Source organism: Zosterops lateralis (genome assembly GCF_965231275.1).
Source record: "Zosterops lateralis genome assembly, chromosome: 3".
In the NCBI taxonomy this organism is placed as follows: Eukaryota; Metazoa; Chordata; class Aves; order Passeriformes; family Zosteropidae; genus Zosterops; species Zosterops lateralis.
Genome location: NC_139764.1, coordinates 18,848,586 through 18,868,592, shown reverse-complemented (window position 1 = coordinate 18,868,592; position 20,007 = coordinate 18,848,586). Strand labels below are relative to the sequence as shown.

Genomic DNA, 20,007 nt, shown 5'->3' with positions numbered 1-20,007 from the left:
ATATGCATTACATATTGATGTCTATCAGCCCTGAGAACATAGCCATGTTTTATTCCATGCCCCTTTTGTAGGTTTGGCAGCAGTGGCACCCAATAAAGGCCTAATCATATTAATTTATGCCCCTATCAATTATGCATTCAGATTCCCCCGATAGCTTGTCAGTTTTTATTCACTATTTTCTGAAAAATACGCCTATTACAGTTACTGAGCAAATAGGAGGACTGTCAGAAACTGAGATTTAAAGAATATTACTTAAAAGGGGTGGGTTTCTTTAATTTATAAATCTTGTACTATCTGTCATGCATTTGTTAGTTTTAAAGGAGGTGACAGTGCAGGGACAGATGTCACGTTAAGGACTTTCTGAAGAACAGGAGAAAAGTCTCCTTAAGAAAGCTCTGTGATTTATTCAACTTTTCTTGGAAGAAAAGTGTTCTGTGGTCTGTAGACATAGTAAAAATGGATTACCTTTGCTAGTTTAACACAAATTTGATTTTGTGTATCTCGACTGATGTGTATCTATAAAGAACTTATCAGTTTACAAGGTGAAAATACTTTTGTTTTCTGGTATGGGCAGCAGTTTTATAGCCAGCAGTGTGGCAACGTCTCAAACTGTGTTCTAGATCCAGCTCCGTGTTTAGGATTGTCACAAGTGGTAAATAAGACACAAAAATAGCTGTAGTGAGTGTAGAACCCAAATTGCCCAATTCAGTGACATCTACCAAGGAGTTGTGGGGCACTCTGTGCTCGCCTTGGTGTCACTGTGAGAAGTCCAGCCTATCTTCTCATACATACCACACTGTTTGAATGTGCCTGTCAGAGCACTCTCTTAAGGAGTAGAAGTGCTCTCTGGAAGAAAATGTCCCAGGTTTCTCCACCCAGCACCCTTTGGTTCACATTGCTGGGCAGTCTCACAGGTGACAGTCAGGACTCCTTTCTGCGGGACTCACCTGGGCAATAAAAGCTGCAGGACAGGGCAACATTTTTCCACCAGGATTGGGCATTCAGAGCTGGATGATGGTAGAACTGGTCTGGAGACAGGACTGGCTGTTAGTCCTTTCCAGTCAAACCAGTAAAAAGGACTGAGGTTTATCCTCAAAAGTTGGAGGGCCTATTCAAATTGCTGGTCTGTCAATTTGTTTCCTCAGGCTTACTACAAATGAATTTAATGAAAAGAATAGACATTGGCACTAATCGTCTCAATTCTCATTTCTTAATACTTGAAACCTGACTGCTGCAGTTTTACCTGCTCCCTACCACTGACCAAGAGAAGTCCCTTTTTTCCTGCCTCTGACTGCATCTCACTCGCTCCAAGACATCCACTTCAGCTTCTCCTCCTCTTCCTCGTTCACTTCCAGCCTCTCCCTTCTACTTTTAGAGCAGCTAACCTGATTTCACATCCTGTTATACCACTCTCTATGTTTCCAGGCTTTCCCTCCACCCTTTTTTTTAAGAATGTGTTTTTTTTCACTGAGGCCTTTAAGTTCGGAGAAAAACTTTAGAGAAAAAAAAAAAAAAAGTGGGGGGAGGAAACCTCAGAAGTGCTAATGCTGCTGTTTTATCTTATCTGATATTCTGTGTGTGGGATTTGCCTCTCTCTGGGTGAGCCCAAAAATGCATTCCTTCTGGTGTTAGTGGGGCTTAAGATGAAGACAGGCTGAGAGAGTTCAGGTTTTTGAGTCTGGAGAAGAGAAGGCTCCAGGGACACTTTATAGCACCTTCCAGCTGCCATAAAGGGAGCTACAGGACCAGGACAGCTGGAGAGGGATGTTTTTTGCAAGGGCATGTGGAGATAGGACAGACGGGAATGGGTTTGAACTGAAAGAGATAGGGTTACATTAGATAATGGAAAGTTCTTTACTGTGAAGGTGAGGCACTGGAACAGCTTGTTCTGGCTTAGAAATGTGCTAAGGCCAGCCTGGATAGAGCTCTGAGCAACCTGGTCTAGCAGGGAGGTTGGAACTAGATGATCTTTAAGGTCCCTTCCAACACAAATTAATCTCATTCCATGATTAAGGATTTCAGGACAATGGCGGCAGACCCAAAGTCTCCAGCAGAAGTCCAGGGGCTCTGCCTTTGTTCTCACTGCAATAAGTTTAATGCAGTCACCAGAGGATGAGCTCTCTTCCCAGTGGCTTTACTGGGACCTTTTCATCTAGAGGGATTTCCAACCCATCTCACCGTGCCAGGACTTCTCCCTTGCTGAAAAGTTCAGCAGGATAACCATCATCCTTTTGCATGATTCAGTCCTGGAGAACTGTCAGAGCACCTTGTGCTGTTTTGGAGAAAACTACCTCCCCTTCCTGACAGGAGAGGAAGGTCTGAACAGAGAGGATTTCTTTTGACATTTGTTTTTTTCACATTATATAGGAAATAAAAATAAACCCTTGGGTCTCTCCTTGGCAAAGTCCTCTCTAGCTCCAGTACAGGGGGTAACTGAGGCTATGATTCTTGTTTTCTTCACCCAGCCCTGAGCATGTGCTGCTTTTCAGCACTGTCCAACCACTTCAATAATTAATGAAGGATGAACTCTTGCCTATTAACAAACTTGTTCTTCTTCCTCTACAAATTCACCCACCCTTGCAAAGTGCTTCACCTTCACAATAGGTTGTACCTTCCCTTTCCTCTGGCTCTTTGAAGATTTTGCTCTTTGTTCAGTGAAGTTCCCCAATTCCAAGAATATGTACAGCATTACTTAAATCATCCAGTGTTTATTTAAGTCTGGCGGTGTTAATGAGGCTTAGCTATGTTACAGCATTTAAAATCTTTGTAGTATCTTAAACATATTGTATCTTAAAGTATCCCCTTCAGGTATGTAAGTATTATCCAAATCATATAAATGGAGAACTAAAAACAAATGTTTAGGGATTTGCCTGAGGCTGTGCAATAAGTCAGTGTCAGAGCCAAGAGTCAAACCCACCTATTTGTGGTGAGTCAGCCCACGCTGGCATGGTTTGGTGTGTTCCTACCATGGAAATCAGCCTATTCATTGTGCATAGTACTCATTTCAATCGTTTCATAAACTGGCTCTAGTAGTTGCCTTCCCTTTAATAACAACTTTCCCAGAAATGCTTTTGCTTGCCTCACTCCATACACTTCCTACACGTTGACACAGGGAACTGCATGTGGGTATCCACAGCTTGCACAGTTCCTGGAGTTTATTGTGTTTTGGGGGTTTTTTTTCTTAAAAAGGCCAGAAATTAGGTGGAGGGGACTCTGTTCCTAAAGGGCTATGAAAATTTCCTCTGTCTGCCCTTGAAATTAGAAAGCATCTGGACAACCATTTACCTTGTGGGGTTTATAGTAGTTCACACTCCATAATTTTCCTTTCTCTACTTTTTAAGAATTCATCAAGGCTCTTAGAGGGAAAGAAGTGTGCATGTGAAAGGTCAAAAAACATTCAGGGTGCAAATATGTTTGAGAACATTTTTGTTGGGAGTCAGTAATCCAAAAAGTGATGAAATAGTAAAGTGACAAGACCTGGCCTGAACATCTGAAACTTTGATGATGTTTGGCAGAGAAAATGAGACCAATTAAAAGGTGCCTCTGGGAAGCTTTACCTTGCATGACCAGAACTTCTACACATCTCGGTGCACTCGGTGCTTTCACAGGGCTAATGCTCATGTGAATATGAATGGGTTTGCCAGTTTAGTCATCCACAGGAGTTCAGATGTGTTTCTGTAACACCTTTTGTTTCTTGAGAAGACCTTGTGGTAATGAGCAGTTCAGCCTGACCCTCTGCTGTTGTCCCAGCTCCCCTTTGACAGTATTTTGAGGTATTAGTGGAGTGAAGGGTCCTCTCTTCTTCACTTGCTTTCTCAGACTTCTCCATTTAAAACTGAAGTGCCTGGGGGTCACTGCTTGGTGTTTAATAACTACACTAGCAGCTTTCTCGACATCATTAGGCTAGATTTTTATACTTTGGTATATTTGGTATATCTCAAATGTTTTCTTTGACTGGCAGCCTGAGGAGTATAGCACAGCACTCACAAAAAGGATAGAATTGACATATCTTTTAAATTCCAGAGACAAAGGCACAGAAAAACATTACTGGATAGTACTGAGATATTTTACCTCTTCCTAAAAAAACATGTAAATACAATCAGTAGCACAAAAGGACCTAGAGGGAGCAGACATGTAGTTAGAGAACAAATTAATCTATTTGAAAAAAAAAAAAAAAAAAAAAAAAAAAAAAAAAAAAAAAACAAAACAAAACAAAAAAACACAACAACAACAACAACAAAACCAAAGCTGATAATATACTCTGGGAGACAAAACAGTTTCTGGGTGGGAAAAAAAGAAATAGAGAGACCTCTTCAGACAGCCTCTCTTTAGTGTGAGCTGTAATCCATAGCAGGGAATAGAGCTTATTTGAGAGGCATCTGGAGAACTGCACAGGGAGAAAGCAAAGCAATAGTGCCTCTGCATGTGATTTTAGAAACAGTCAAGCCAGACCTTTTTTCCATCTCATCACCTAAACTATTCAGGCATAAGCCCCTGGTAAAATCAGAGCTACTGGTACGTGATACTGCAGTGATTGACCTCATACCTAATACCTTAAGGAGAAAAGCATGTGGAAGGGTTAGAGACTAAAAACTTCAGGCTGAAAACATGCTTCATCTCTGTTTCTGGCTGAGCAGAGGTGTGTGCTGACAGTCAGCTGCTTTTCCACATGACTTTTGGGTTTAGGTGGTCATGTGAGCACCTGACAGTCAGAGTCATCAACATATTTTCGATTTATTACTTTTCTGTTTGCAAAACAGTGTTTTGTAAAAATGTAGATCCCGATAAAAAGATCTATTTCTATTCCACTTTCCATTCCTTTGAAAAATAAAAGCAATAATTAAAACTAAAAGAGGGGGTGTAAAATGGGAGTTCCTCTGCAAAAGTTTTTTTCTGACAGGAAAAGAATACACACTGGTAGTACCACATTCTATTATTGTTTTAATCATTCATTTCATACGGTTGTCTTAGGGGCCATAATTTCAAGCCTGGATCTCAAGGAGAATACTCACAATAAAAATTCACAGAGGAAAAAAAACTGACAAGAACTGATTAGAAGGATGAAGAAAGTTATCAGTTGGGAGAATTTGAATATTTTCCAACAGTATTTTCCAAAATAGAAGTAATTAGAAAATACTTGTTAAGAATCTACAAGTATCTGAAAACCTGAATTCCCAAAGGTTTAAAAATAAATGAGCTTAGTGTGAAGGTAGCAAAAAATAGTAAATAAAAGGAGCTCTTAGAAGTATAAAGTTCCTAAAACTAAAGCCAAAATGTGCTTGAACAATGAGATTGTTTTAAACATGAAATAATTTCTAAAAGAATTGGAGAAACTTTACGGATTGCAGCACTTGTAAGAAAGTGAGTACACTGCCAGATTGAAGTATATTAAAGATGGTGAATGTACTATTCCTCATCTTTACACATTGACCTTGTTTCTGTGTTCAGAAACTATATAGAGAGTTGTTGAGTTGGTCAATAAACTAATCCAGCCATCAATAAAGCACACCTTCTTGTTTATTAATATGTGATTAAAAATGTATATGATAAAAAGATATTGACTGAGCAGAGTTTGGGTGACAAGAACAATTATAGCTTCAAGCCTAATCAGTACATGAGCTGTTTAACCCAGTGAAAGTCAATAGTCTATTTCTGAACAATTACACATTTTGTTTTAAATAAAGTATTTTGATTTTGCTAGTGGTCTCATTTTCTCTTCATGATTTAGATATGAACACAGAAGCAGAGAGAAACAGCCACAAAATAAATCACCCAATATAGTTCCACTTTATGGTCCTTGTATGATAAATTGGTAAATACACAGCAAATAGGATTTGTTTTAATTAAAACTTGCTAGCCACAAATAAATTAAACTTGAAATAAGTATGTCTCTTTTTCAGTTTTATTACTAGTTGCACTGGTCCTAATGATATTTCTAAATGTCCTAATTTATTTATTCTTAAATATTTCTGTTGTTATTTCAAGTTAGTCATAATTTTGCTGCATCTAAAGTGTTCCATCTTGATTTCATTAAAGCAGTTTCTTAAACCTGATAAGAAATTATAATCAAAAGCCATTTAATTTCTCCTTGAGTGATCTTTAGCTTTTACAGACTTTCCCCACAGCTCAATGCATTCATCACTCCAGAGCCAGATGAGAGAATTTTCCATAAAGCAAGATGTCTGATGAAAAGTCAGTAGCAACACAGAAAAGTTTGAGCTGGGTTCATCTTTAAACACCAAAATATTCCAGCCTAGTGGGCATTCAGCACAAACTAGTTGCTGGTGAATGGGTCGTACATTCCTGAGAAAGAACACAGGGTCACTGGCTTGTCCCCAAAATGTTAACAATTAACCACAGGCCCAAAGCAAGCAGCATCAGATGACTGGGCTATCCACAAGCAGAACTTTTAGTGCTTTCAGCACTGGTTTGTTGTGCCAGCGTTCAAGATCCAGCTAAATCAATGGAACTCCCCAAAGTGTTTGCAAGTTGTAAATCTTTTAAGTGCCAGATCAGAAAGCTCCTTATCTATTCCATAAGTATCATGTTCATCAAACAGTTATAGTGACTGGCACTTCCACAGATATTTTTCTAACCTGCTAATCATGTCATCTTCTTAATTCCTCTGCAGGAATAAAATGATAAAGACTTCAGAAACACAGTCTTTTGCATTAAAGCTAACAAAATTCCCTAATTTATTCTTCTCATATGTGTTTGGTTTAGGTGAATGTAAAATTCATCTTGTTCTTGATTGCTGCTGTAGGAAGTTATTGTTTCATAGGGGATAACAAATGAACAGAAAGAGAAACATGCCCTTGTGTTTACATAGCCTTGAAATTTTTGGCTTCTTAGAAATTGGTCTTGACACTATAAACACTCTTTTCTGAGCACCTTCATATTAATATATCATTTCTGATTCAACTGTAAGCAAAAGCCAATTGTATTTTCTCCTAACTGAACAAAGAGTCACTGACTCCTATAACCAGAGTAAGTCCTCTAGGACGTCAGTTCCACTTCATTGTGGTGCTGTTCCAACATTTTCCCTGGATATGTGTGGGATTCTGAGTATGGCTGGTGAGGAGGTGGCAGACTGGTGTAGGCAGACCATTGGCACAATCCCAGCATGGCACCTGCTGGTCAACAAGTGAAGCTTTCATGTTCTCATGCCTTGTGAAAGAACACTCACAGAGCCAGCTTTGGTTTGTTTTGGATGGTGGTGTCTGAAGCTTGGGAGAAGCCAGAGAATGCTTGTCCAGCCGTTGAGGGATTTTTATTTTTAAAAGAAATTCCTCTTTAAACAGATGGTACAGTCTATGCCTCAGGAGTAGGTGGGAGGGTGCAGCAACTGTAAGTAAAGGGATTGCCCCAAGAGACAAGTCAGGTTACCTGACCAAAAATCTTGGCCCAAGTTGCCTTTAAGAGAAGACAACTCTGTAGCTGCACAGTGGAGCTTAGGGAAACCAGCCCCAGCAGCCTGAACACTGTGGAGCTTACAGGGCATAACTTCTCTGCTCGATGAGACAAGTACAAAAGGAAAGGTCTGAATCTCTTTTATCTAGGGCACTGATATTTCTGACCAATTTCTAATATGTTCTGATCTGAAGAAAGAGTTGGATTTGATATCCATCTGTTTCAAGATAATTTCTCCATCAAGGCTGTGGAGGATATAAATATGCACAGAAGAAAACTTACTCCTGAAGAGAGGATCCAGTGCACTTTCAGATTAATAGGTGTGACAGACCCACCACAATAACATACTGCCAAGCAGTAAAAAAGATACTCCAGGAGGCAAATTTATTAGGCTAAAAAAATCTATTTTTCTGAGTTTAAATTTACCTATCTGCTTATCTTCAAACTGAGTCTGAATACAACATTGCTGATTATAGGCTCTGTTCCAGTCCATTACTTGATTCAGTCACATGCTTAAAAATACTAGTTCAATTAAGATTGTTGGTACATTTATGGCTCTAAGTATGTGTACTGCTGTTCTTTATTCTTCCACTGAATAAAGCAGGAGTTTAATTCATTTTAGATTTTATTTGTAATGTTCTTCCTTGGCATTTCAAATGAATACTCTAGCATTAATTGTATGATCCTCAGTATTAAGGAAAAGCAAGCCTCCAAAGCAAGTACAGAACATGTGGTGATTTATTAGGAAGGTGAATTAAATAAGTGTGTAGTTACTAAAAGAAAAGACATATTTTAACATATGAGATTTAAATGATCTTGTAAGTTCTCTGCACATTTCACTTGCAGAGAACTTATGAGATCATTAAAATAGGACAGTGTTGAGGACTGTATGATAGCTAAGAATTAATTTTTCAGGTTTTATTCATCTCAGCATCCTTATTTATTAGTAAAGATGAAGTCTGATCTTCAGCATCAACCCCTTCCATGCAATTCTCCACCCTTTACCTTCTTTATTGTCATTGCCTTTTGTCCATGCAGAAGATGGTGGCTTACTGGGCTTTCTGCACACTGTTGTCCTCTATATTCTGTACAAAACAAAATATTAGTGTGTCACAGAGAATGCATACAATGTCTGCTTTTACAGGAGCTTCCCTTAAGAGAGTTCAAATACACAAAGTTTTCACTTCTGTTATTGTCACTACATTTTATAATGGATATTTAGTTTAAAAGCTATTCTGTTTTTTGAAGGGAAAGCTAATCTGAAAACTTGCTAAGAGTCACAAATTAAAGCTGCCTCTTCTCAAGCATTTGCCACTTTTGACTCCTCTGCTAAGTGTCACAACTAAGACTGCATATGCTCCTCATCCTCAGGAAGGTGGAGTAACCCTGGAGGGAAAAAAAAAAAAAAAAAAAAAAAAAAAAAAAAAAAAAAAAAAAAAAAAGGGAAAAGGGAAAAATCACCCCACAAAAGCAGTTTAAAGACTGTAGCTCTTCTTGACTATTTGAAATTGGTGAAAGACTAGTGTTCATCTGCCTTTAGGGAGGCTGGTTCTTGCCTAGGCAAAGGCTTCTCTTTACCTCTTGGCAAACCTTGCCCAGAAGTGAGGCCACAGCAGGTCCAGAATATCTTCCTCGTCCTAAATTTACTTTCCAGACAACTCTGCCTTTCTTTTCCTATTGGTGATATGGATGAGTGAGTGTGGAGTTTTTGAACACATGTGACAAAGGATGGACCAGCACTGCTAGTGGAAAAGCCATCCTCATACCCAGAAAATCAGAATAAACTTCCATTTTACTCCTCTCTCTAAACTCACACTGGGAGTGTCCAAGTCAGTGATATCATTGGTATATTTATGAGCAAACTATTTCCCTTGGAATGTGCGCCTATGAAATATTGCAGTGCTATTGCAGTGAGTGCTAAATTTATACCCAAATGATTTATTGTAACCACCCCTACTGTTGTTTGGGGGCCTTTTGCCTCACATAGAGATACAGTCAGATTACTGCACATCAAAGTAGGTACATACTTTTGTATAATGTTCTATTCATTCACAATGAGTTACAGCCACCTCAGGAGTGGGATGATACAGGATTATCATCACAAGCAATAGTAAAGCTTTATTGACATGAATACCAGATCTTTGACTTGGTCAGATATACTGAGAAAAGACCTTTTTTCTCTTGTTCTCTTCTATTATTACTGGCCATGGTGAGAAGAATCTTCTTCTGCAAAGAGGCTGCTATGTATAGGATATACATACAGCAGGAGACATACTGTTTTCCATCAACATGACTTTTGTACTACATCTTGAAATTGTTTGTTTTGTCATTATCAGTGATAATAGGGGAGATGTGGATGTCACAACTAAATTTTTGCCTTCGATATGAAAAACATTTGCTGTTATCTGGGTCAAATGCAATCCCTAAGCAGCCAGATGGTCACCTTTGCATTGTATAATTAAGATTATATTAGTTTTTCTGCCTTTTATATTAGTTTAAAAGTGATGGACTTGGAAGCATATGTTGCTTTGTTAGGAAATCCAAGCACAGTACCTAATGTGAGCAGAAACAAGGCAGAGGCTCTTTTCTCCAGCAGGTCAGTTTTGCTATGCTTGGTTTTGAAATAACCTCTCTCTTTTTTGCATTGGGTACTTCACATATTTGAGGTCTCTAGAAAGCATTAAGCAATTTACTCTCTAACATTTCAATCAAGCCTGTGGTTTGTTAGAGAAGAAAAGAGTTAGGCTGTGGTGGTAAAGGCAGTGCTGTAAAGGTCTTTGGCTCAGAGGAAATGACACTGTATTTGTTACAAGTTACCACTTAAAATAATGGTGACTGCTGATTACATCAGGACTCCTGAAGCTATCTTTGTACTCTGCTCTCATGCAGTCTCTGTGCTCCTAAAACCAGGATGAGTTTTCTCTTTTTACATCTGCATTAATTTATTCTATTTTTTGAAGTTATTGAAGGTACAATTTTACAATGCCACCATGGGTAAGAAAACCTGATGCTGAACTGCAGGTTTATTCTGAATGAGAATCTGCTGCAAAACAAAGTAGGAGTAGCAAATTATTGTCTCACTTACTGTCTTGGATCAGTGAATGAATTTTAATCCATGGCTAAGCAGACAATTAATTTGGCTGTTTCAGTGAGTGCAGACACTGCTTGACTCCAGGCCAAGGATCCTCCAGCTGAGGTCAGAACCATGTGCCTGGTGAGGGCACTTCTATCCCCATTTAAAAAAAAAGAGATTCTGGAGCTCTTCTATATTCTAACATAGAAAACACAAAATCAGAAGTTTAAGAGTAGGTTTTCTTCTCTGTTGTTTGTTTAAATCCAGCCAGATGTATGTCAATCTGTAGGACTCTTAGTGTTAAATCCATCCCCCTGAAATACTCTTTTAGTCTCGTTCCAAATTAATGGGTTTCAGTGCTACCACTAGAAAAGGAGTTAAATAGGTGCTTATTGAGAAATAAAAAAGTTAGAAAGTACTTGGACTCTCCTGTTTGATTACCCTTTTGATATTATGCTTAACCTTGTTAGGACACACACATATTAAAAGAGTATTTCAGTCTCTATAAACACTTAAAGCCAGTAGGAAGTGAGAGAATGAAAGCTAATCACATTGCTCCAATCCCTTGTGCAGGTGCTTTATCATTACACCATCACGTAGTAGGAGTTGATTAGGAATTTTCAAGGAAAAAAAAAAAAAAGAACATGTTTTCCTCAAAATTCAGACTATGTAAGAAAAAAAAATTCCAAGAAACAAAGGGAAAAGAGAGTGTGCAGTAACCAAAAAGCTAGCCACCATGGCATATATCTGATGTGTAGTGTCCCAGATACAAGTGCTTTCACCAGTATAGACATGTACTTTTAGTCTCTTCTGGGTCAGCACCTTATTTCCATGGTCTCTGGTACCCTGGGCTTCTTCTCTCTTTTCTTCCTCCCTCTCCTTCCCCCTTTTCACAAATAACTTCACAAAGCCTTTGTTTCATCTGCTCTTGTGCAATGACATATGAACACAATTTTAAAGGGCTGTGGGGCTTTTCTGCTTGATCTTCTTCTCAAGCACCCCTTTGGCTTGCAGAGCAGGGCACAGGCAGGAGTTATTTCCAGTGTTATATTTACCTACATAACGCCATATCCGGGATACAAAAATCCTAAGTTTGTTCTTTTCCTGTTCCTCTCCCCACCACGCCATAGCTTCTTTTTCAGCCTGGAACTGAAGGGATTATATCATCCTATCCTTTTTAAAAATCTCTGTTCCAACCAAATGAGATTAAAGTACAAAATGCCTGCTAATTTTGGGTATCCAATTAGAGATATCATCTACTTAATTTTTCTACCTGTTTATCATTCTGCATCGCTTGGCCTAGTCCATGCAAAGTGAGTAATTCTCTTCAGCCCTCCAGACTCCAAAGTTTCAAAATAGGCCCTTGTCATATGAAGATCTCAACTAATTATTGCCTCTTGAGGCAACTCTCCCTACACTGTAGAATCCTTGAGGTGGAAGGGGAATGGAAGCAAACTCAGCAGTTAAATTCAGCAACCACACTGCCACAGTGTCCTGCTTTCCATCCTTGTAATTCGCTGCCTTGTACATGAGCTGTACCCAGCTCTGTGACAAATTAGACAGGAATCCAGTGAATAAAACCTACAAAGTACTGATCTGCTCCCAGAGGAAGGGTACCTTGCAGGGTTTCGTTTCCGCTTCAGGAAATTTGTGGAATATAATCTGTGTGGTCATGTATCCTAATATATGGGAGCTGAATGGAGGTGCTCTGAACCCCTCAGGTTAGTAATTTCCTTAACATCCACAATGTGGTGACTAGTGTTGAATATATAACACATCTCCTTAGTTCAGTGGTCACACACACACACAAATTAAAATATGTTTCGAATCATCTCAGAAACACTGCTCTTGAAGGTCAATTCTTTTTCAGCATTAGAAAGCAGACTCCACTCCAAATAAAAAGCATTAATTATGTAGCTAAACTGCATTGGCTATAAATAGTGGAAAAAAAAAATCCACGTTTTGACTTTCAGAGTTTCTACCATGTTTCAAATGAAATTCAGCCCAGCTACTCTGGACATCCTGCAATTAAGCATCCTTGCTCTTGGCTGACAACATTAGTTGGTTTTTCCAGCCTTGCCCTCCTATCTGCCCTCCAGGCTCCTCAACAGAACAGTTTCTCTCTGCTCTCTCTGCACAACCTCCGTGTCTCCTTACCTAATCAGTCCCAGGTTCCTGCCTCCAAACACCAGTCCCAGCTTTTCTCTCTGGCTGGCTTGGCTGCTACTATTGCCTGCTCTGTCACAGACTGAATGTTTTTCTCCTCCGTGTTGTATTCACACAGAAACCTTTCCTCTTGACACAACCTTCAAATCACTTGGAGCTTAGGAGAGATAGGATTCCCACCTCTCAGATTCTGTGCCAAAGCTCAGGCTCATGGGGAAAACTTGGGTGTGGGGATTAAAGTGGAAAACTAGCCTCACCATTGTATCCTCAAGCTTCTGTTTGTAGAGAGGGCCAACTTTTAGCAATGCCTTTTTCCTCTAGAATAAAAGAAATCACTGCTGGCCATCTGTTCATGACACGATTTCTAATATTTATAAGTTAGACACATTTAGATAAATTTTCAGACAGAGAGGGAAAAGCACATTTTAAATAAAAAAGGTCACATTTTGAGGCTGTGCTTCAAAGCCTGAGGGCAGCAGAGCATTTCAAAGGAAAAAAGTTTCCATTTTAGTAGGAGCAAAACTGTTTATTTTTCCATAACCTTGTTCTTGGAAATGGACAAATTGTTTTGGCAGGTATTTTCAAAATAATCTGCCCAGTACAGACAGTCAGCATATCAGTTTTCAGCCTAAGTGATGATGTTTTTTCTAAAGCTACATGCAACAGAAAATGTGGTCTCTGCTGAGAAATGTTTGCCAACCCCAATACAGGGAATGGCAGCACATTTACCTTAGAATATACATTATCACAGATTACGTCCTCTGAGGATTTCTGGGGTGTTTTTTTTCAAACACCAATTGCCTCATGGAAAGGCAATTGGGTCAGTGACTCTTACTTCCCTATTTTAGAGACAGAGAAACTAAAATAAGAGGAAAAGAAAAGAAAAACAAGGGATGGAATAAAGAATAAAAAATAAAAACCTTTATCTGCTCCTCATTCCCCTAGTTATGCACCCGTTGGTGGCACTGCTGAGGAGTGTCATTTGTGCAATGGTGCTCTGCTCTGGAGTGTGGCAGGTGTTCTTTACACTGTGCAGGCACCCACGTCTGAGAAGACACCACTGGTGTAATTACTGTGATTTAATTCTCTGTGATCAAAAGTTTTGGGGACTGTAAGAGAGGGCACAGCAGGTACAGGAGATATCTTCAAATAATAGTTTAATTCAGCTAAGAGCAGGCAGCCTCCACACGCAGCTTGTATGAATACATCAGTACAGTATAAAAAACCCAAAATTGAAATATTTCAGGGGCATCTGATGAAACCCAGGGGACAAGGCTCTGTGGAAGAGAGAGGTGTGAGGGGAAAGCTGTGGTAGGGCTCCACCAAGACCAAGCAGGTTGCTGATGTGACCCACTGGGTGATGGTCACTGCCTTGGCTGTTGCTCCAAGTTCTCTGGCTGGGGTGAACCCCAGCAAAGGCAGCAGCCGAGATGCTGGAGGCTTGAGGTAGACAAGCTGCATGCAAGTTCATGCCACGGTCTGGCTCACTTGGGAGAGTAAGAAACACAGTTAAGTGTTAACAGCATGTAATGAGATAGCCCCATGCAGACCAAAAACCTCCACTAAAAACCATCCCACCAGCAACAACAAATTCTTCAGCTTAAACTGCGTCTCTCTTCAGAGGGGAAAAAATTAAAAAAAAAAAAAAAAAAAAAAAAGAAAGTAAAGAATTGCCAAATCAAACTGCTGACTCCTTTTTTCTTATCAAAACACCACAGCATACATCTTAACAGCCTGAAGTAAATCAAATGCGGGATCAGCTGGAACTGGCCAGCTCTTGACCCTCTGTTGATATCAGGTGTGTGCCGCACTTCACTGGCAGATTAATTTGTGATCTCAAGTAACTCAGAGCCCCTAAAACTTCCAGTACAGCAGTTAGGATAAGGCTGAAGGTTTTCTTTGGAAAGTGTCACCACTAAAAAAAAGTTGAGCTTCTTCTCACTAGACAGAGATACTCCATTACCGATGTCAGATGACTTTGTTCCCTTTATAGCTCTTATTTTTAAACTCACACACAATGCAACCGTGGGACAAAATTCAGACTTACGGCCAAAGCCTGCAGGTGTGCATGTGAGTGACTTTTGCACATGGAGCTTCTCCTTGGGGGAATTTGGAAGTGCATCCCTAAAGAAATCTTTCAGCTCGGGAAAAGAATGGGAGAAGAGCAGGGAGAAGTTGCACAGAGTGCAGGGAATTGAGAGCAGCTCACAGACTGCAGCTCCAGGAGAGCGTGCCCGTGTGTGTGATCAATATAATCTATTGCGAAAGAGAGCCTCGGTGCTGCTGTGGGGGAAAGAGGTTTAGACAGAAGGTCTTTAATTATTACCTGCAGAGAAGTTAAAGTGTAACTCGGCAGTAACGTACTCCAGTGCTAGTTTTTTGGGGGGGTAGGGGCTGCATCAGGCATCCAGCCTGCCTGAAACGTGTATGTGAATGGAAAAAAAAATAAAAATTATTTTTAAAGCCATATTTAATTTAACCGTGAAGGGAAAAAAAAAAATAAGACAAACAAAGCAGTGAGGAGGCAACAGCAGAAAGGAAAGGAGTTCCTCCTTCAGGCTGCCGACCTCTCTTTGTGCTGCCGACCAGGCTCTGGAGCTCGCAGCACCCACGCGTGAGCTTGTGCTCCCCCCGTCACTGGTGTTTGTACCACACCTCCCATCGAGCCCAAACTCTCCGCCTTTCCACCAGGGCCTTTTCCTCGCCCACGCTGCCCAGGGGGCTCCGGTCAGTGCCCCGCCCGCCTCCCCCCTGCAGTTTGAGCGGGGCTGAGCTGCTGCTGCCCCGGCGGGGGGGGCGCGGGCGGGGCTGAACTTGAGCATCTCCTCGTCTCTTTGGAAAATCGCCTCCTCCCTGCAAAGAGGGCAAGGAGAGCCCTGGGGTTCCCAGGGTCACGCCGATACGGCGGTGTGTGTATATAGACATACAGGTTTTTTTAAGGGAGTTCTGCTTCTTCGGCAGGTCAGTGTGTTAACTAAAAGTTGATTGGTCACTTGCAGTCCCAGATGCGCTATTAACACATGAGAAAATTACTTTTTTTAAATTTTTTTTAAAGATACCAAAATGCAAAAACTCTATAGAAACCCCATTTCCTTCTTACTATTAACTAGCAGTCGCATAGAGAAAGTCATTAGAGCTATAATTAAATATGGGTCTATTTTTGAAGAACGTCCTGCCAAATAGCCCCAAAATATGATGTACTAATTTATTTTTTTTTCCTTTGGCACTACAGGTGCTACCTATGTTTTCCCTCCATTTCCCACACCATGTATATTAAGCAGGGAGGGAACATTGCTCTATTGCAGGTGATGACCCCAGACTTCGCCAGAATATTTTGCTCCTCGGTATAAAATTGTGAAGCGGCTCTCTCCTTCAAAATCTCTATATTGGTTTTTATAATTACCTCGTCGTCTAAACTTCTTCGCAGTCTATTTCTTAAAGGATGAAAAAAAAAAAATAAATAAATCGTGAGAGGAGGCGGCGGGCGGGGGGGGGGGGAGAAAGAAACAAAGTTAGGTGTATTAACATTTGTGCTTGTCTCATCCAGGCTGTGGGTAACTTTCCCTGGATCGGGTCCTGTGTTTCTATGGGCGCCCTGCTGAGGCTGCCCCGGCCTGCGGCCCTCGCTCCGCGGAGTGGGATCTGTCACATTCCAATGGAGAGCTAAATAACTCCCAGCGCTATTTATTGCAGAAAAAAAAAAAGAAAAAGAAAAAGAAAAAAAAAAAAAAAAAAAAAAAAAAAAAAGGAGGGGGGGGGAAGAAAGGAAGGAAAAAAACCCAAGGAAAACAAGCAGATTGCTCCCCCTACACACGTCCCTTTATCCCCAAGATTTTATTCTTTCTTCTGGAATATTTTCTCCGCGGCCGGTAAAACGTAGTTCGCAGCTTGGCTTGGCTTGGCTGGGCTTTGTCCTCGGCCGGGGCTGACCGCCGCAGTGCCCCCGGGAGCAGCAGCCGCCCGAGGGAGGGAGGGAGGGAGGGAGGAACCCGGTGGAGCCCCGAGCCCCGAGCCTGGGCAGGCGCTGGGATTTAAACCCGGCCCGCTCCTGCTGTGACCAGGAGCGCGCGTGTTGTTGCTTTGGCTTTTTGTTGTTGTGTTTTGTTTTTTTTTTTTTTTTTTTTCCTCTTTCTCCTTTGTAAGATACGGGAGGTGAATAATGAAATCCCTTGGCTAATAGTTTATGAGCCATGAGATTGGAGATGTGCGCGGATGGAGCAGCGCGCCGGGCTGCGCCTCGCTCGGGAGCTGCGGGAGCCGGGAGAGAGGGAGAGAGGGACACACCGCCGGGGCCCCGCTCTCCAAAGGGGCCGGGACTGCGTGTCCGTGCCGGGCACTGCCCCAGCGGGGCACAGGGGGAGGGCTCAGAGCGAGAGAGCTCAGGGCCGCCTCAGCCCCGGGGCGGCACAAGGGCAGCCGGAGCCGGCCCGGGGACGGGGAGAGACTTTTAGAACCAGTTTGGGGGAAACTGGGGGCGCGGCTCTGGCCCTTTCCTCGGCGATCCTGCGGCAGGACAGGATCCTGTGAACGCGGGGACAGGGCAGGAGCCGCTGCCCCCCTGTGCCCCTCTGGGCGCCCCCCGCGCCTGGGCAGGAGCGGACATTTCCCGTCGAGCCCTTGCCACGGGATGTCCGAGGGCATTGCTGCCTCCCTGCCACAAAAACAAACCCCTCGTCAGCTCCGCTCGGTGTGTGCCATCGAGAGAAGCCGCCGCGGTGCGAGCGGGCACCATCTGTCCTGCCATTCCGGGAGACGCAGATATATTTCTTTAGACAGGTCAGCAGTTCTCCCCGGCCAGCCCTGTCAGGCACCTGTCAGGGGAGAAAACCTCTCCAGAGCTGCCGCGGTGGGATCCTTATCAGCGGCAGCCCCTGTGCTGACAGGGCCCAGCCTTGAGCTTCCCGCAGATCAATGTCCTCGGGGGACAGGGGGCTGGCGGGAGCGGGGGATGCCCAACGTGCCGGCAAAACACGGCAAGGGAGGGAGGATGGAAGGGGGAGCCGGCCCCGAGGAGCTGTGGGCTGCCCAGGAAGGCCGGGGTGGGCTCTGGAGCGGGGGTCGAGCCGTGGGGCCAGCCCCTCTGCCCACCCGCCAAGGACGGGATTCCCGCGGCGCCCTTTGCCCGGGCGGGACAGCGGAGCCCCCTCAGCCACCTGTGTCCAGGCGCCTTCTCTCGAGGTGGCCAGCGCTGACCCAAAGCCCCAGTCACACACTTCATCCCTACCAAAGTACCGCCTTCTTCCCTCCTTCCCGCCTCCCCCCCCCCCCCCCCAGTAATTCCGACCTGTTTTCTTTTTGTTCTTCACTTGCTTTCAAAATTAGGGCACGTTCAGGGAAAGCCTGCCCGGCCGCCTCCTGCACTTCCACACGCTATCGCGTGGACATCTTCCCCTCACTCCCAAAAAAAAAAAATAAACAGGCACCACCACCAAAAGGAAAACCCCAAATGCGCCGTGTGTTCCCAACTCGGAGTTAAAGCCGATGCTAACAGGGGTCAGTTCCTGCCCCTGGCTGGGAAGGCAGGGAGGAGGATGTAACCTATAGGAGGTTGGTGGGGGGAGGAACAAAAACAACCCCCAAAATAAACAAACAAACAAACAAATCTCGCGCGCGATTACAGTAAAATGAGATTCCTTTCCGCACACCCACAACTTTAGCTCTGTCTGCTGCCTGGGGGGTTTTAATCTGGCAAAGAGAAAGGGGGGCTCCCTGCGCAAAATTACGCCTTCTCCTCTCATTTGTTAGCTGATTCCATCAAAAAGTTCGCTATTTATAGGCTACACACACGAACCTGGAGTAATACAAACCCTGCCGTGTTGTTGCCCTCGCAAAGTGGCCGGTCCTGAAGCATCTGCTGGGGTTTGTGTGTGCGCGCCAGGGAGAGCGAGGCACGCAGAGAGCGCTGCCATCCGAAAGGGAAGAGAAGAGCTCAAGCTGAGAGACTTATTAATTGCTAAGAGCTGCTCTGCCACCAGCCATGTGAGTAGCTAACAATGATCACCTTTTGCACAGATGGTCAGCGATCAGGCACAGACACTTTCTGTCTTATTTTTTTAATTCCCCTCCTGTATTCTTCCCACCCACCTTTCCTTTTTTTTTTTTTTTCCCCCTTTTTTCTCCTTTTTTTTTTTTTTTTTTTTTTTTTTTTTTTTTTTTTTTTTTTCTTTTCTTTTTAGTTTGAGTTTGCACGGTTTATTCCTCATGAAGAGGAGGAATGAAACGTGGGCAAACGCGGGGGAGAAAATGTGCCGGAGGAAGAGGAAGGAAGGAAGGAAGGAAGGAAGGAGTGGTGAAGGGAGAGGAGGAGGAGGAGGAGGGTTTGTTAAGCGATCGCCGTGTCTGTCCCCAGAGTCCGAGCCGGCTGGGAATTGGTAACCGCGAGCCAGCAGAGGTTTTATCCCTCCCTCTCTCCTCCGCTCTCCTCTTCCCGGAGCGCTCAGAGCCCCTGACAATTATTTCCCCGCTATCAACGCGGACAGCGGGCTGTATTCATCAAACCTCATTTGGGGAAATTGAAAGGGAATTAGAAATAAATAAATAAAGAGGGCTCGAGAGCTGGAGATCCCGCGGGGATGGGGGGGTTTGGTCGCTCCGCGCACAGCAATGACTGTGCGGGCAGGTAGAAAAGCGCCCGCAATAGTAGCCCAGTCCCGCGGGCTGAGCGTGAGATTTTGGGGGGACAGAGAGCGAGCCCCGGCCCTTCTTCCCCCGCCGCCCCTTCCCCAGCGAGAGGCAGCGCCTGCCTTCCCTCGGCCAGGTCTGGGCTCTTCCCCGGCAGTGCCAGAGCCGGCACAGTGCGGGAATCCCGGCCCCAGGCAGGGCACGGCACCGCACCTGGGGATGGGGAATCGCACACTTGTTCCCAGAGAGGGCAAAAAAAAAATTGCAATGTGTGCTAGGGGACGCGGCTCTGGGAAAGGTAGGTGTCCTGCTTTGTGCAGGAATGCAGCGCTGGGAGACTCCGCGTGGAAAGGGGGTGGGTGTGGAGAGTGGAAGCGAATTTGTTTCCAGCGTGGAGAGGCGCTTTTCTAGCCCAACGCTGGAGCTCCAATCACACACTCCGGGGTTAGCGTAGCATTAAATTAACAGGCAGGGTCGGGGTTATCCAGGGCATTATACCGCGTGCCCGGGATGTAACCTCTGCTCATTTGTACACAAAGAAGAGGGAGAGACGGAGTTACATCTGGAAAGCCAAAGAGCACGGTGAGTATCGGTATTCGCCGCTCTCCCTCCCGTGCCTGGGAACAAAGTTCAAAGGCGGCCGCTGCGGGGCTGGGGCTGCCCCCGCTCCCTTTGGAGGGACCTGCAGGACCCCCAGTGCAGCCCCTCGGGGCGAGCCCTGGCTGAGCAGCAAAGGA

The 20,007-nt window shown here is 43.5% G+C and overlaps 1 protein-coding gene and 1 long non-coding RNA gene across 34 annotated transcripts in view; one reads left to right on the top strand and one right to left on the bottom strand.

Annotated features, from left to right (window-relative positions):
• LOC310907616 overlaps positions 1–18,550 on the bottom strand; it is a 41,669-nt gene extending 23,119 nt beyond the window's left edge. For 4 of the 11 annotated variants that reach the window (XR_014589665.1, XR_014589666.1, XR_014589667.1 and 1 more), the window contains exons 1-4: positions 18,441–18,550; positions 10,496–10,681; positions 8,682–8,796; positions 8,416–8,495 (exon numbers count right to left, since the gene is read on the bottom strand). This is a non-coding gene — a long non-coding RNA (uncharacterized lncRNA). The other 7 variants (XR_014589670.1, XR_014589672.1, XR_014589671.1 and 4 more) reach the window with 7 other exon arrangements.
• Positions 18,551–18,611: 61 nt separating this feature from the next.
• Positions 18,612–20,007, top strand: part of ESRRG (estrogen related receptor gamma) — a 393,084-nt gene continuing 391,688 nt past the window's right edge. For 9 of the 23 annotated variants that reach the window (XM_083857969.1, XM_083857933.1, XM_083857970.1 and 6 more), the window contains exon 1: positions 19,484–19,852. Coding sequence is in view for 1 of the 23 variants with exons in the window: in XM_083857929.1 (XP_083714055.1) it covers positions 18,627–18,628 (2 nt within the window). In the remaining 22 variants the exon portion in view is untranslated. Of the gene's footprint in view, positions 18,629–19,480; positions 19,853–20,007 lie in introns of those variants that run through there. The other 14 variants (XM_083857946.1, XM_083857942.1, XM_083857943.1 and 11 more) reach the window with 5 other exon arrangements.